This window comes from Filicampus tigris, chromosome 21 (assembly GCF_054856515.1).
Source record: "Filicampus tigris isolate MCC_2025a chromosome 21, RoL_Ftig_1.0, whole genome shotgun sequence".
In the NCBI taxonomy this organism is placed as follows: Eukaryota; Metazoa; Chordata; class Actinopteri; order Syngnathiformes; family Syngnathidae; genus Filicampus; species Filicampus tigris.
Window position 1 is genome coordinate 3706921 of NC_141237.1, and position 12952 is coordinate 3719872.

Here is a 12952-nt window from a genome sequence, read left to right on the forward strand (position 1 = left end):
CGAGGTCAGCCAAGTGTCGCGCAGGGTTCTTGAGACTTTCGACCTCCGCCAAATTTTCTGTCAAATGTTTTTATTTTTTTGTTTCACTTTCCGGGCAGTAACCAAAGGGTGATGAGTTTTGGGTATTTATCGTGTTTGGAATTCCTCAAAAACAAACTATTATTACCCAGGTCAATGCGCCTGGAGCGAGTTTTCAGGTGTGCCGTGAGTCCGAAGAATCAAAACAAACACGGCAATTTCGGCAGGGCCTGTTGCTGGCTATATATTTGTTCCCAGTGTAATTAGCTCAGCGTGGTCGTGTTTGCACTGCAGCACTTGACACAGGCATGCCTGGAATCTCCAGGAGTTCGTCCCGCGCACACACACACACACACACGTCCACCCAACCCCTCCCCTCCCCACCCGCTCCACCTCTCACACACTTGAACTTAGCCATGATTGCACATTCCCTATTGGCGAACACAAACGTACGTGCTTCACATTGACGCGCGTATCGCTAATGCACAATTCCAAACATAATATCCATTAACTCGCACATTTTTCGGACCCTCTTTTACCCGAACGTTTGATTAAAAAAAAAAAAAAAAAAAAAAAAAAACATAAATAAATTCCTGGGATTGAATAGCTTGAAAGTAAATTTGTCAATGGCAGTGATTAAATGCAAGCCTATTTCTTTTTTTTTTTTTTTTTTTTTTTTTAAAAGTAGTTAGCCGTTGTTTTTTTGGGGGGCATTCAGTGGCATTTACTGGAAAAGATGATCCGTCGATGTGTAGGCCGCTGGCTGAACAATGAGGCCATTGTGCCAAAGCTGCTCGCGCGCGCACATAAGTGTGTTTTGTGTATCGAGTTCATGCGTGGCCGTTTTGTGCGGATGAAAACATGAATGGTGGTTTTTGGACTGTTCACACCGCCGGCGTCCGAAATCACTCCCTAGGCAGTATATTGTGCCCTAAATAGCCGATTTGCCACGTTGGCGCTTTTTGAATGCGTCGGGGTCAAACGTTTCCGGCAAAGTTCCATGCGAAGACTTTTGGAAAGAAATTGAAACGTGCCATGGGAATGAACTGGTATCTTTCAAATACTGTAAGTAGACCAACATATCACAACAACACCACACAGTAGACCCAACACATCACACTTACGTTTACGATTATCGACTCGATACTGAGGCAGACGACGTTCCTAGCTAGCATGGCTAACGTCAACTCGTTCCCGGTCGGACGCTGTTGAACAAAGTCATCATTTATTTGTCGAATATTTATGACAAAAGGTCCACCGGATTTTGAGCGGACTTTTTTTTCAAGAACTATATAGCCTACTATATGTCGCCAAACATAGCCAACGAGACGTCCGGGATGGGACCCGGTGACGGGAACTCTTATATTGGCGTACTCAGCGCCTTATCATCTAGACTCGTTGTGCATTCCCCTCTTCTGTCTCCTGTAAAAGCAGTCCGTCATACGCTATTGATCGTCTTGCGTAATCCTTCCCTAGTCAGGTGAGACGTGGCCCGCTGTAAGGTGATTAAAAAAAAAAAAAAAAAGACAGCCCCGGCGGCGGGACAAAGTTCAAAGCCCTTCCAGCTGCTTTGAATATCATTTGGTTAGCAAATCCGCAGCGCTGACCGACTTTATTTGGACGCGATGTCCCAAAAAAGCCCCGGTGCCAACTTCTCGGCCGCAGCGACCGTTTTTTTAGTCACCAAAGCAGCGATTAGCCCCCCGATACGGCAACGCTGCTGGATTAGCTGGTCTATTTATAGCACATTGGCTGGAAATTACTTTGGCGTGTCAGAGGGCATCTTTCATATTACGCATCATAATTACGGCATCCAAAAATGATACAGTCTACCGTGTGTATGGTCTATACAGCGCAGCCCTACTTTGACCCACGAAAATGTCCAACTACGTCCAGGGGGGGGTCGGCAGTCAGGTCGGCTTCGCCACGCCCTTCCCGCTGTGTGGCCCGTCAGAGCGACTGCAGTGGGATAAAGGCGGCCGTGGTCGAAAGTGCCACTTAAATGAAACGCAAGCGCTTGTTTGGTAAATGGCCGCCCAAAGACACTGGTTTGACTCGTCGTGTGACTATAGCACCTTCATACATGTGTGTTTTTAACTCGTAAGCGGAGGTACGGACTGGAGATTAAAGTTCACTTCAGTTTAATGGTCAACGACCGAAGCCTTTTTTTTTGGACCGCGGGAGTCTACTTTTTTATTAATGATCCACCTCTCTCAACAACTTCCCTTGTTTATCAGCCGGTCTCTGCCTTTGTTCCCCTATCTTCACTTGCTGCTTTTAAGCGGCCAATCCCTTCATTTGCAGTCCTCCTCTCGACGCTCCGCGCTGCCCTAGCCCGGCCGAGGATGGGGGGGGGGGGGGGGGGGGGCTGGTCGGCGAGAGAGATTGACAGTCTACTGTGGTTTGGCTTTTGTCCCTGGTCCCAAGAAAATGGAGGGAACCCGGAGGGGAGGAGCAAAAGGAGGAGTTAGGGTGGCATTCATTTGATTGTGTGAATGCCGAAGAGCAAAACCCAGAGGGCTTTGATTTTTATTATTATTCTCTGCACTTCAAATCCTTCATCTTGGAGATGTCTTGGGAACTGTTTATCACATCCTAAAGCCCCCGACATTTTCACCCCAAAACTCCCAAGTATCCTCTCTTGACCGATTCCGTCGGCATTTCAGCGATGCATCGGCTCTTTAGCATTCACGCGCAATTTCTAAATGAAATCGGAAGTGTTTTTCCCACCCTACTTCCTGTAACCACTCTGCCAAAACTATTTTTTGACCTGCTCTGTTTTGTTAATGTGCGTGTCTGGGATCATTCGTGGAGATGACAATAGTCCACTCAGCGCAAGTTATCCAGTCAGCCATGTCCCCGTGAGGAGTCCCGTCCTGTTTCAAGAAGCATGTGCGTCCCTTTCCTCCTCCTCCTCCTCCTCCTCCTCCTCCTCCTCCCGCTGCTGCATTGTTGTTTTCAGTGTGCGTCGCTAGGCTGCATCGCCGCGGAGCGCTTAGTATTGGACGGACGGACGGACGGTTCGGGGAGGGGCGGGGCGGGGCGGGCTCACGCCAGGATTTGCCACAGGATTTGGAGCCTCGGGAATGTGTGAATCAGAATTCGACTTGCGCAGGAAGTGAAGCATGCGGATACATCGAGAAAATAATTGCTGGGTTCCGAAGATTGCTGATACCATTGACACCGCAAGATTTGTCAGTAGCAGGTTCATTCGGGCTCCCTAAAACTCACTGCCTTGGAAAGTTAGGGGAAAAAAAATTCCCCCGACGCCAATTACACGGGAAATTTGGCTTAAAGTTCAACCTCTAAGTCTTCCATTTTGGGGTGGATCGGTCATTTATGGGAGAATTTCCATGCCTGTCCTTGACCCGACTCTTACAAGGAACTTCACCCAAATGAGCCTCGATCCTAAGCAGGTACAGTGGAACCCCTGGATCGGCGTTCGCACTGTGACCAATTCGCAATATTTAGGGGTCCTCAAAACAATTCACCAAAACTCACCGCCCAGGAAAGTTAGCCAATGACAGCAGTTTCACTGATTGTCCTGACATATCTGTCATAACAGGACACAAGAACCCTAACCCTGACCCATGCCTGAAATTGAATAGTCAGCCATTTTGGTGGTACGCCGCTCCGGTATGTTTGGGCCGAATTCCTTGCGAGGGCCCGTTCATCGTGTCTTTGATTACACATTTTGTGTGTGTGTGTGTTAAAGGTCTAACGGATTCCCTTCACTGGAACACTGCGTCCTCTGTGACCAGAGCGTTGAGCAGAGCATACTGTCGAGCCGTAGCACACAATCTCCTTCCTGGATAGCTGATTCCAAACCAGTACGTGTGGGAGCCATTCGACAAACATTCCACTGTGTGAATTTACGGTTCCCTCGCCGACGTTTTTCCAGGCTAATCCGCGTTCACGTGCGCACGTGCGGCGCCGAGTGCCGTCGTTCCCGCGGGGCTCATCCAAGGAAAAGCTTGAGAATTTGTAAACACTGCTGAGTGTTGATGTGAAGACCTACAGCGCCGGCGATCTCCCTCGTCCGCGAAATGCAACATGCTAGCGTTCAAAAGCGGAAGGCGAGAACAAGCACGTCCAAACTGTGACCGTCGCTATTCATGGCGAAACTTTTACAATAATGGGCAACTTTAAAATGTTTATTTGTAGAAGTGCCTATATTTGTAGTTTAACCCCGAAATTAAGGCTGTCAAAAGATTAATCGCGATTAATCGCAAATACAGACTTTTACGTAGCCTTATTTAAAAAGTTACTTGACGGCTCATTTGAGAAATCCAGAATAATTTGCACACTTTGCACAGCCAAATTCAAATACCATATTTGCTGTACATCTTTGGTGTATCGTTCAGCTGTTGTATTTTACAGGAAAAGAATCGTATTCAAGGATCAAAGTAAGCCATTAGAACAGTCTTTGGATTGAAATGTACTTTTTTCCACATGAATCCCTAGATTTTACTCAAGTAAATAACGTTTTAAAACGTCGTAAAAAATGTAGTTGAAAAATGAGATTAATCGCGATTAATCTTTTGACAGCACTACCCGAAATATAACCAAAAATAAAAGGCTTATTGATGATTTGCATGTTGAAAAAATGCGCCTGTGATATTTTTGAAAATTGCTATTCAAATAGCAACATGGCGGCTTGGGGACCCCACGCTGCCCTCTGCTGACACTTCAACGCCCCTCACCTCCCCCAATTCACGTCGTCACCTCCTCCCTAATCAAACGAGCCGCGCTGTAAAACTTCCGCAGCTCGCGCCGACATGCCGCCTCACTCGGAGAAAATGTGGCTTTGTTGGCGGTCCACTAAATCCCACCACTAACTTTGACGTTTCAACTGACCCGTATTTAAAATAAAAAATACCGAATAAAAACACCACATTGTTTGAGTTGGATGCCGGGACATTCAACTCTCAATGTTTTTTTCGTTGTTGTTATTTTCAAGCAACGTATTTACTTGCCGAAAGCCTAAAGTGTTTAATTCACAGTGAATGGCCATCTTTGTGTTCGTGAGCGCTCATAATGTTATTACGGCCCCTAATGACGCATGGATGATACCAAGCGAGCTGAGGAATGCACTGATGCAAAGCTTTTTTGCTGTTTTTCTTTTATTAGATGATTGGTTTAGCCCGGGTGGCGGGTTTTGCTCGGAACAACATTGAGGTTCATTCGGGTCAGTGAAATTCTGGTTGAAAACCCGCTGTTATGCCAAAAAACAACAACAACAAAAAAGCTTTCATCGCATTCTATTTTACAACTTTAGAAATATCAGTGTTGCAAACTTTAAATCGGGCCAGTTTGATCGATTCTTAATGTGGCTGTAGTTGTCTGTTCACCTGTTTGGCTGCTCCAGTCTCCCGTTTCCTCTTCCCGCCACTCGATGCTGGCGCTTAATAACAAGCCAACGCCCGGCCACGATCTATGTCTGTCTCAGGTGCGCTACCGTCCGCCTCGCTTCCTTTTCCCATTTCCCCGCCCGTCCGTCGGTTGCGGAATGTAGCCACAGCCACATTTGAGAGCAGGAAATGTCTGTCACAAAGTCGATCGCCGGCGTAATCGTCCGGCTAACGCCCCTCCATCATCTTGTGTACCAACAGCACTCGTGAAAGAAGTTTTTTTTTTTCTTTCTTATCTGACCCAAACACATGTTCGGATCCCTTAGGAAATTTTATTACACCAAGATTCGCCCTCCGTGAAATCGGTGAACAAAAAAAAAAAAAAAAAAAAATCTGCTGTCGTCTGCGTTGACAACCTCTGGTTTAATTGGAATTAGCATCCAGACTCCAAGCAAATCATCGGGGGGGGGGGGGGGGTAATGACTTTATACAAATCCCAACCGCGAGTGGTGCTTTTGGCGTTTAGAGAGGACACCGGCTCCTCTGTGGATGCCTCTTGACTGGGGTTGATAGAGGAAGCTGACGGCACACTTTATCATTTCGACTCACAAAATTCTGCTAGCTTAATGCTAACATGACGAGTACAAATTCGGACTAGCAGAGGTATTTAAAAAAAAAAACACAAAAAAAAACCGAACACCGATGTGTTCATAGTTGCGAAATGTGTCCAAGGTGACTGTTTGTAAAGTAGGCCAGTGTTTGTGCAATGTAGAAATGTTTGCTTCAAAATCCGCAATGCAGCGTGGCGGCAAACGGCGGTTATGGTCGATTGAAAGCCTCCAATTGGCTTGTTTTTGGACTCGACAATTGTGGCTTCCCCCTGTATTGATGTTTTGAGTTCAGCAGTGAGAGGAATGAACAGGAAATGACCCGAGATGCACGCTGTACATCCTGAACAGTACAACTTTTTTTTTTTTCCCCTTCTATTTCTTTATTGTTCTTGTTGCCTGAACTTTGGGTCTTATGAACCGACGTGTGACATCCTGTGTGTCATCCTCTGCAGCCTTTCTTTCGACTACTGAACCTCCGGAAACTGGGCCTGAGCGACAATGAGATCCAGAGGCTGCCCCCCGAAGTGGCTAACTTCATGCAGCTGGTGGAGCTGGACATATCCAGAAATGGTACATTTGGTTTTGTGTTCATGCACTAATTCAATCTTTACACTAGGGCTGTGCAATTAACTGAAATTCAATTAGAATTCCGATTATTACACTTCAAGATTACAAAATTGGCACCATCGTAAAAAAAACGATTATTAATATTCATTTATACCGACATTTAATTTATTCCAACGCACTATGTCTGTTTACATGAGGAAATCATACTTGAATTTTTATACATTTGGACTTTTTGGGGAATTTTATAATAACACATTTTATAAATTTTGTTGCGTCCAAAAAGAACTTACTGACATTTATTTGTCTTTATATTTTTTACGTAAAAAAACATTTTCTTGTTTTTTTTTTTTGCTAAAAAAAATAACAAAAAAATTAAAGGTCGTTTGAATAATCGTAATTTCAATTACTACCAAAATGATTCATATTTTTTTCATAATCGAGCAGCCCACCGTTACACTCTTTTTAATTGTTACTCTCTGTTTTACATTGTACTTTAATAGAGTGCTATTTTCCTTATAAAAAAAAAAACCACATCACACGTGTTGTTATTTTTTTTGGGGGGGGGTTAACAAATTCATGAGCAAAGATGGCACCTGTATAGCTTCACTGTATGCGACCGTCTCCGATTTTGGCCTCTCCCGTGACACTCCCGGCGCCAGGCCATCTGGTTGTGTTTAGCGGCAACATGAAATGCTTTTTGCTCATAACATATCTGCTCCTCCTCCGTCCTCCCGGCAGACATTCCCGAGATCCCCGAGAGCATTAAGTTTTGCCGGGCCTTGGAGATCGCCGACTTCAGTGGAAACCCCCTCTCCAGGTGAGCCGAGCGCGGAGCCGAGCGAAGCGGGCCCGGTCGCTGCAGCGAGGCAATAAACGGCCGCCGCGTTGTCCGAGTTGTTTCGATGTGCCGCGACTTTTTTATTATTTTTTTTTTTTTTTTACACATCTCCGTGTCTTAAACGCAGGGAATGCGCTCGATACGAAGTATATACACAGAGGTGCTTTTAAGCTCTCCACCACACAGGAAATCCTGTGTGCAATAATTGAACAAGAGCCTGACGGTAAGCGCCGCGTTAATGCCACAATGCACACATAAAGCCCTGCATTAAATCGAAGGGTTATTATCCAAAAGTCGCTTTTATGGCTGGCGCAAATCGTTTGCTCTCTGGAGTCGCCGCTTCTCCGTCAAACCTGGAATTCAACAGCCGTGTACATACAAATTGTTGCTTTGAAAAGAAACCTCACCTTATCTGCTTTAAACAGCCACATAGCCTAGCCTGCCAGACTGCTAGCTTAATGCTAATGCTAAGCAGGATTTATGTTGCGGCGCTTTAACCAATGGTTTGAACACAAACGATGCAGCAAACCAATGTAGACAGACAGTATAACAACGCGCACACATATTCTTGATTAAGTAGTTATATCTAACGGACGAGATTATGGAGTGTTGTTTTTTCCCTGATTAAACTCCAAATGACAATTTGTTTTTCGCGCTCTGGGCCGGCAGGAGTCGCTCGCCTTGTCGCAACCCCGCTCTCTGACCCCCCCCCCCCCCCCCGGTCGTCATGGTAACAGAAGCCTTACCCGTAGGAGCCTTAGTCTTAGTTGAGCGATGGCCGCAACAACTTGTGATGTACCTGCTATGGAAGCCAATGCAAACGTACGGATGGTAATACTATGACGCCCCCCCCCCCCCCCCCTTCTTTCTTTGTGCCACAGATTGCCCGATGGTTTCACTCAGCTGCGAGCGCTGGCTCATTTGGCGCTCAACGAGGTGTCGTTGCAGACTCTGCCCGGCGACATCGGAAAGTATGCGCGCACGCTCGTTCGCGGGTGCTGCCATTCGACTGGCCCCCCCCCCCCCATATGAACAGACCCGGCTGCCATCTGACTAACCGACCTCTCCTCTTCGCAGCCTGGCCAACCTGGTGACGCTGGAGCTGAGGGAGAACCTGCTCAAGTGTCTGCCCGCGTAGGTGTCGCCCCATGATTTCCATGCTCGGGGGGGGCGGGCGGACGCCGGTTTGTGCTCAAGGGCCTCATTTGAGTTTTAAATGGGATGCAAGAGCCAAAGATGAGGCCTAAACATTGTTCAAATGCGTATGTAGTTTACTGTTCGGACTTTCGTCGCCGTCAGAAATGATTGCGTCTTTATTTCCATAAAATAAAGCTGGCACTATCCTGATTTTATCCTCCAAAAAATCTGCTTTTACCGTTTTAATCATCGGATTTATTTTAATGGGAATACTTTGATTATAATTTGAATATTATGACTATTCTCATTAAATGCGTGATATGAGTTTGTCAGTTGTTCAAATAATTCATTGTCACGTTTTATATCAACAATTGAATTGCAATAAATGCATCGGGAATTTAATGACATAAATGCGCACGTTGTGAGTGCGTGCTTCCACACGTGCTCATTTATTTGTTTCTCAGGTCGCTGTCCTTCCTGGTGAAACTGGAACAGCTGGACCTGGGCAGCAACGAACTGGAAGTGTTGGTAATGACCCACCGCGCCTAACACGCGGCACATGCTAAAATGCCTCCCGAGACGTACAGCAAACTCGTATTTGCCCAACTTTCCCAGCCGGACACACTCGGCGCACTGCCCAACTTGAGAGAGCTCTGGCTGGACCGGAACCAGTTGTCCTCGTTGCCACCCGTGAGTTTGTTTCAACACTGTCGACGTTGACATTATTCACGCCTTTCATTCTGCTAGGTTAACGCTAATGCTAAATAGCATCTATGTTCCGGCGCTATAACGCTTAGCGTCAGTGCGCTGAACAAAAGCGGGGCAGCAACACATGTAGACTGGTAACAGTGCTCACATGCCGTATGTTCTTTATCATCTGCGGCTAATTTTACTGCTGCGCTGAAGGAAAGTTTTTAATTTGCATTCGCATGACAACTCCTTGGCGTGAGAAAAGAAATGTTTTTTTTGTTTTTTTTTTTGTTTTTTTTTTTTGTTTGTTAGGAGCTAGGGAACCTCCGACGCCTGGTGTGCCTGGACGTGTCGGAGAATCGTCTGGAGGAGCTTCCCTCCGAGCTCGACGGCCTCCTGGCCCTCACCGACCTGCTGCTTACGCAGAACCTGCTGGAAGTGGTTCCGGACAGCATAGGTGACAAAAGTCCACGTGACTTTTCCATGTGACGATTGCTCAAAACAAAATCAGCAAAATATAGGCCCAGGAATAAATACTTTGTGAAAGCAAAAAGGGGGAATAGCTTGTTTTTGCAGACATGCCGATTCTTTCAATCATTTCCTTCAAAGTCAGCCAGTCAATTAGTTGCTCAGCACTGCCACCTACTGTAAGATTGTGGCTATTACAGACCATTAGCAAGTGACAAGACTTGTTTTTTTTTTTTTTTGAGAATTTATTTGATATCCTCAAAATCCAGTTTCAGGTCCATGTACTAGCCAAAAGTGACACTAGCAGTGGAAAAAAAAACATTTTTTCGTTGTGTATGATTATCATGAATTTTTAGATATTTAAAGAAGGAGTCAACGCAAACATGATTTTTTTTCAAGAATAAGTTCTATGCGAGCCCGCTCGTTGAGACGTTGTGATAAATCTTGCGTTTGCGGAATAAGTGTTAATCCACCCGTTTGTAGCCCTCTCCGGGGGCGGCCATTTTGTCTAATGTGGAACTGAAAATGACATCGCAACTGCGACCAATCAACGGCTCCGATTCAGACAACAGTGGCCGTGAGCGGCTGTGATGTCATTTTCCGCCGACAGAAGACAAAATGGCTCGAAAGGAGCGCATTTTGCTGCTCGGCTAATGAATCAGAACAGAATATGTGATGTATTGATTCATTTGGTTGTTTTGCCCCCCCCCCCCCCCAGGTTGTCTGAAGCAACTGTCCATCCTCAAGGTGGACCAAAACAGACTGACCCACCTGACCGACTCCATCGGAGAGTGTGAAAACCTGACCGAGCTGATCCTGACCGAGAACCTCCTCCAGGTAACCCGAAGCCGACGGACGGTATCAACATGCGCTCGCCGCGTCTCGACGATGAGCGTTTTTTTTTTTTTTTCGCGGATGATTTCCCCCCCCCATTCCCCGCTCCCTCCCGAAGACGCTTCCTCGCTCGCTGGGCAAGCTGAAGAAGCTGACCAACTTGAACGCGGACCGCAACCGGCTGGGGGCCGCCCCCAAGGAGCTGGGCGGCTGCGCCGGCCTCAACGTGCTGTCGCTGCGGGACAACCGGCTGGCCAAGCTGCCCGCCGAGCTGGCCGACGCCACCGAGTTGCACGTGCTGGACGTGGCCGGCAACAGGTGACCTTTCGCTCGCTAGTAGCATCCGATTGGATGGACTTGTGCTTACTCATTGATCCCTTTTTCTTTTTCTTTTGGGGGCCCCAAGATTACAAAACTTGCCTTTTGCCTTGACCAACCTCAACCTGAAGGCCATGTGGCTGGCAGAGAACCAGTCGCAGCCAATGCTCAAGTTCCAAACCGAGGATGACGAGCGCACGGGGGAGAAAGTGTTGACCTGCTACCTGCTGCCTCAGCAGCCGTCGCCCAGCCTCGGTGGGAAAGAAGCACGCCTCGTTTCGTTAGATGTCGCGGATTTGCGTGCCGTGGTGATTTGCCACAATCAAACTTTGATTCCACGTGGGTCGAAAAGTTCAACACTGTATAAGATGCCCAAAACCTTAAAAGCTATATAGTCTTTATCCTCTGCGGACATTACTGTGGATTACGATGCCCCCGTGTGGCCAGTGTGCACACACACACGCGGAATTAAATTGAGGCAAAAATGGATTATTACTGTATGTTGTTTTATTTATTTATTTATTTTTTTTTTTTAATTAACTTTTTATTGAAAATGAATCAATTAGAAAAATATAAACAATTCCTCATTGCTTTTCCATTTTACAAATATAATGAACTAAACGACCGAGGAGCATGGGGACCGCCATTGTTCTACAAAAGAAAAAAAGTATTTAAACAACATCACTTCTTACAGGTTTAACATATTCTGTCCATTTAGACCATGTTAGGTTGAAAGCGTCCAGTTGTAACTTAATTTACTGTATGTTTTTAGAAAGTACAATATTATGCAGTGCTTTTTTATTTTAAAAAAAAAAGGTCTTTTTACTAAGACCGATCAATCAGATATTTGCATGCAGTCTCTTTGTTTGTTTTTATTCTGCGCCCTTGTCCGCAGAGAACCTGCTGCAGAACAGCGTGGACGACAGCTGGACGGACAGCAACCTGAACAGAGTGTCGGTCATTCAGTTCCAGGAAGAGACCAAGGACGAGGACGAGGACGACGAGGCGGCGGCCGAGCGCAGGGTGAGGGAACGGGAACGGGAACGACGGCGGGTCACTAATACAAAGATGCTAGCTTTAGCCTTAAAGCGGATAACACACAATTTGGCATTTGCTGACTTTGATCGCAAAGGGGGGAAAACGCTCAAATGTTTTTCATTTTTAGAAATTAAAAAAAAAAAAAAAATGTGGCAGAATGAAATTCCGGTACCCGATTAATCGGCCGATTAATTTAAATAAAAAATATTTATATAATGAATTAAATTAGTTTATTCCACCAATTTTTTTGCGGCGTGGGAATGTTTGAATGTCATTATTTTTTGTCCTATATGATAATGTGTAAAGATAAAAAAAACATTTTTTTTTTACGATTATCGTGAGGGGAACGTTTGGATGTCATTGGCTTTGTTTAATGATTTAATCTCAATGTGTAAAAAAAAAAAAAAAAAAAAAAAATCGGCATAAATCGGCAATAAGTTGGCAGATTGGACATTTTCCTTTATTTAAGTGGTTCCACTCGGTGTGTTTTTTCCAGGGCCTTCAGCGTCGAGCCACGCCTCATCCCAGCGAGCTAAAGGTGATGAAAAAAGTCATCGAGGACCGACGGAACGAAGCGTTGACGTCCAGGCCCGAAGGAGATGACGACTCCTCGGATGTGCAGGTAAGGTAAACGCCTCGCCGATTGACGTCCCCCGTCCGCTCTCCCTGACCGATGCGTTGCGCTTTTCAGGAGAAACGGCTCAGCGACCTTTCGAACCGGAGCCACGACTCGCAGGCGTCCGACAGCACGATGTCGGCCGCCTCCCGCGACGAGCGGCGAGAGGTCGCCGCCCCTTGCCGCAGGGACGACCTCGTGGACGGCCACTCCCATCGCGAGGAGGAGGAGGAGGACCTGGATGAGATGGAGGTGGAGTACGTTGAGGTAGGGCTTGTGCAATTCATCGAAAGTCAATTGCGATTATTACACGATTACAAAATTGGCACATTCGCACCTTTTTTTTTATCTTTTATTTTATGACTAATTTTGTTTGCGCCAAACGGAACTTGCATAAAAGACATTTATTTGTACCGTATTTATATTTTTTACGTTGAAACAGTTTCTTCTTTTGTGCCCATTAATG

General features: G+C 46.1%; 1 protein-coding gene across 1 annotated transcript in view; it reads left to right on the plus strand.

Moving 5' to 3' along the window:
* scrib (scribble planar cell polarity protein) overlaps positions 1-12952 on the plus strand; it is a 47557-nt gene that overhangs the window by 7304 nt on the left and 27301 nt on the right. Inside the window, 13 exon segments of the mRNA XM_086020640.1 lie at positions 6433-6550; positions 7286-7364; positions 8267-8356; positions 8463-8519; positions 8987-9050; positions 9138-9212; positions 9525-9669; positions 10399-10517; positions 10633-10832; positions 10921-11087; positions 11728-11855; positions 12367-12492; positions 12562-12753. Of these exon segments, the coding sequence (XP_085876766.1) occupies positions 6433-6550; positions 7286-7364; positions 8267-8356; positions 8463-8519; positions 8987-9050; positions 9138-9212; positions 9525-9669; positions 10399-10517; positions 10633-10832; positions 10921-11087; positions 11728-11855; positions 12367-12492; positions 12562-12753 (1560 nt within the window).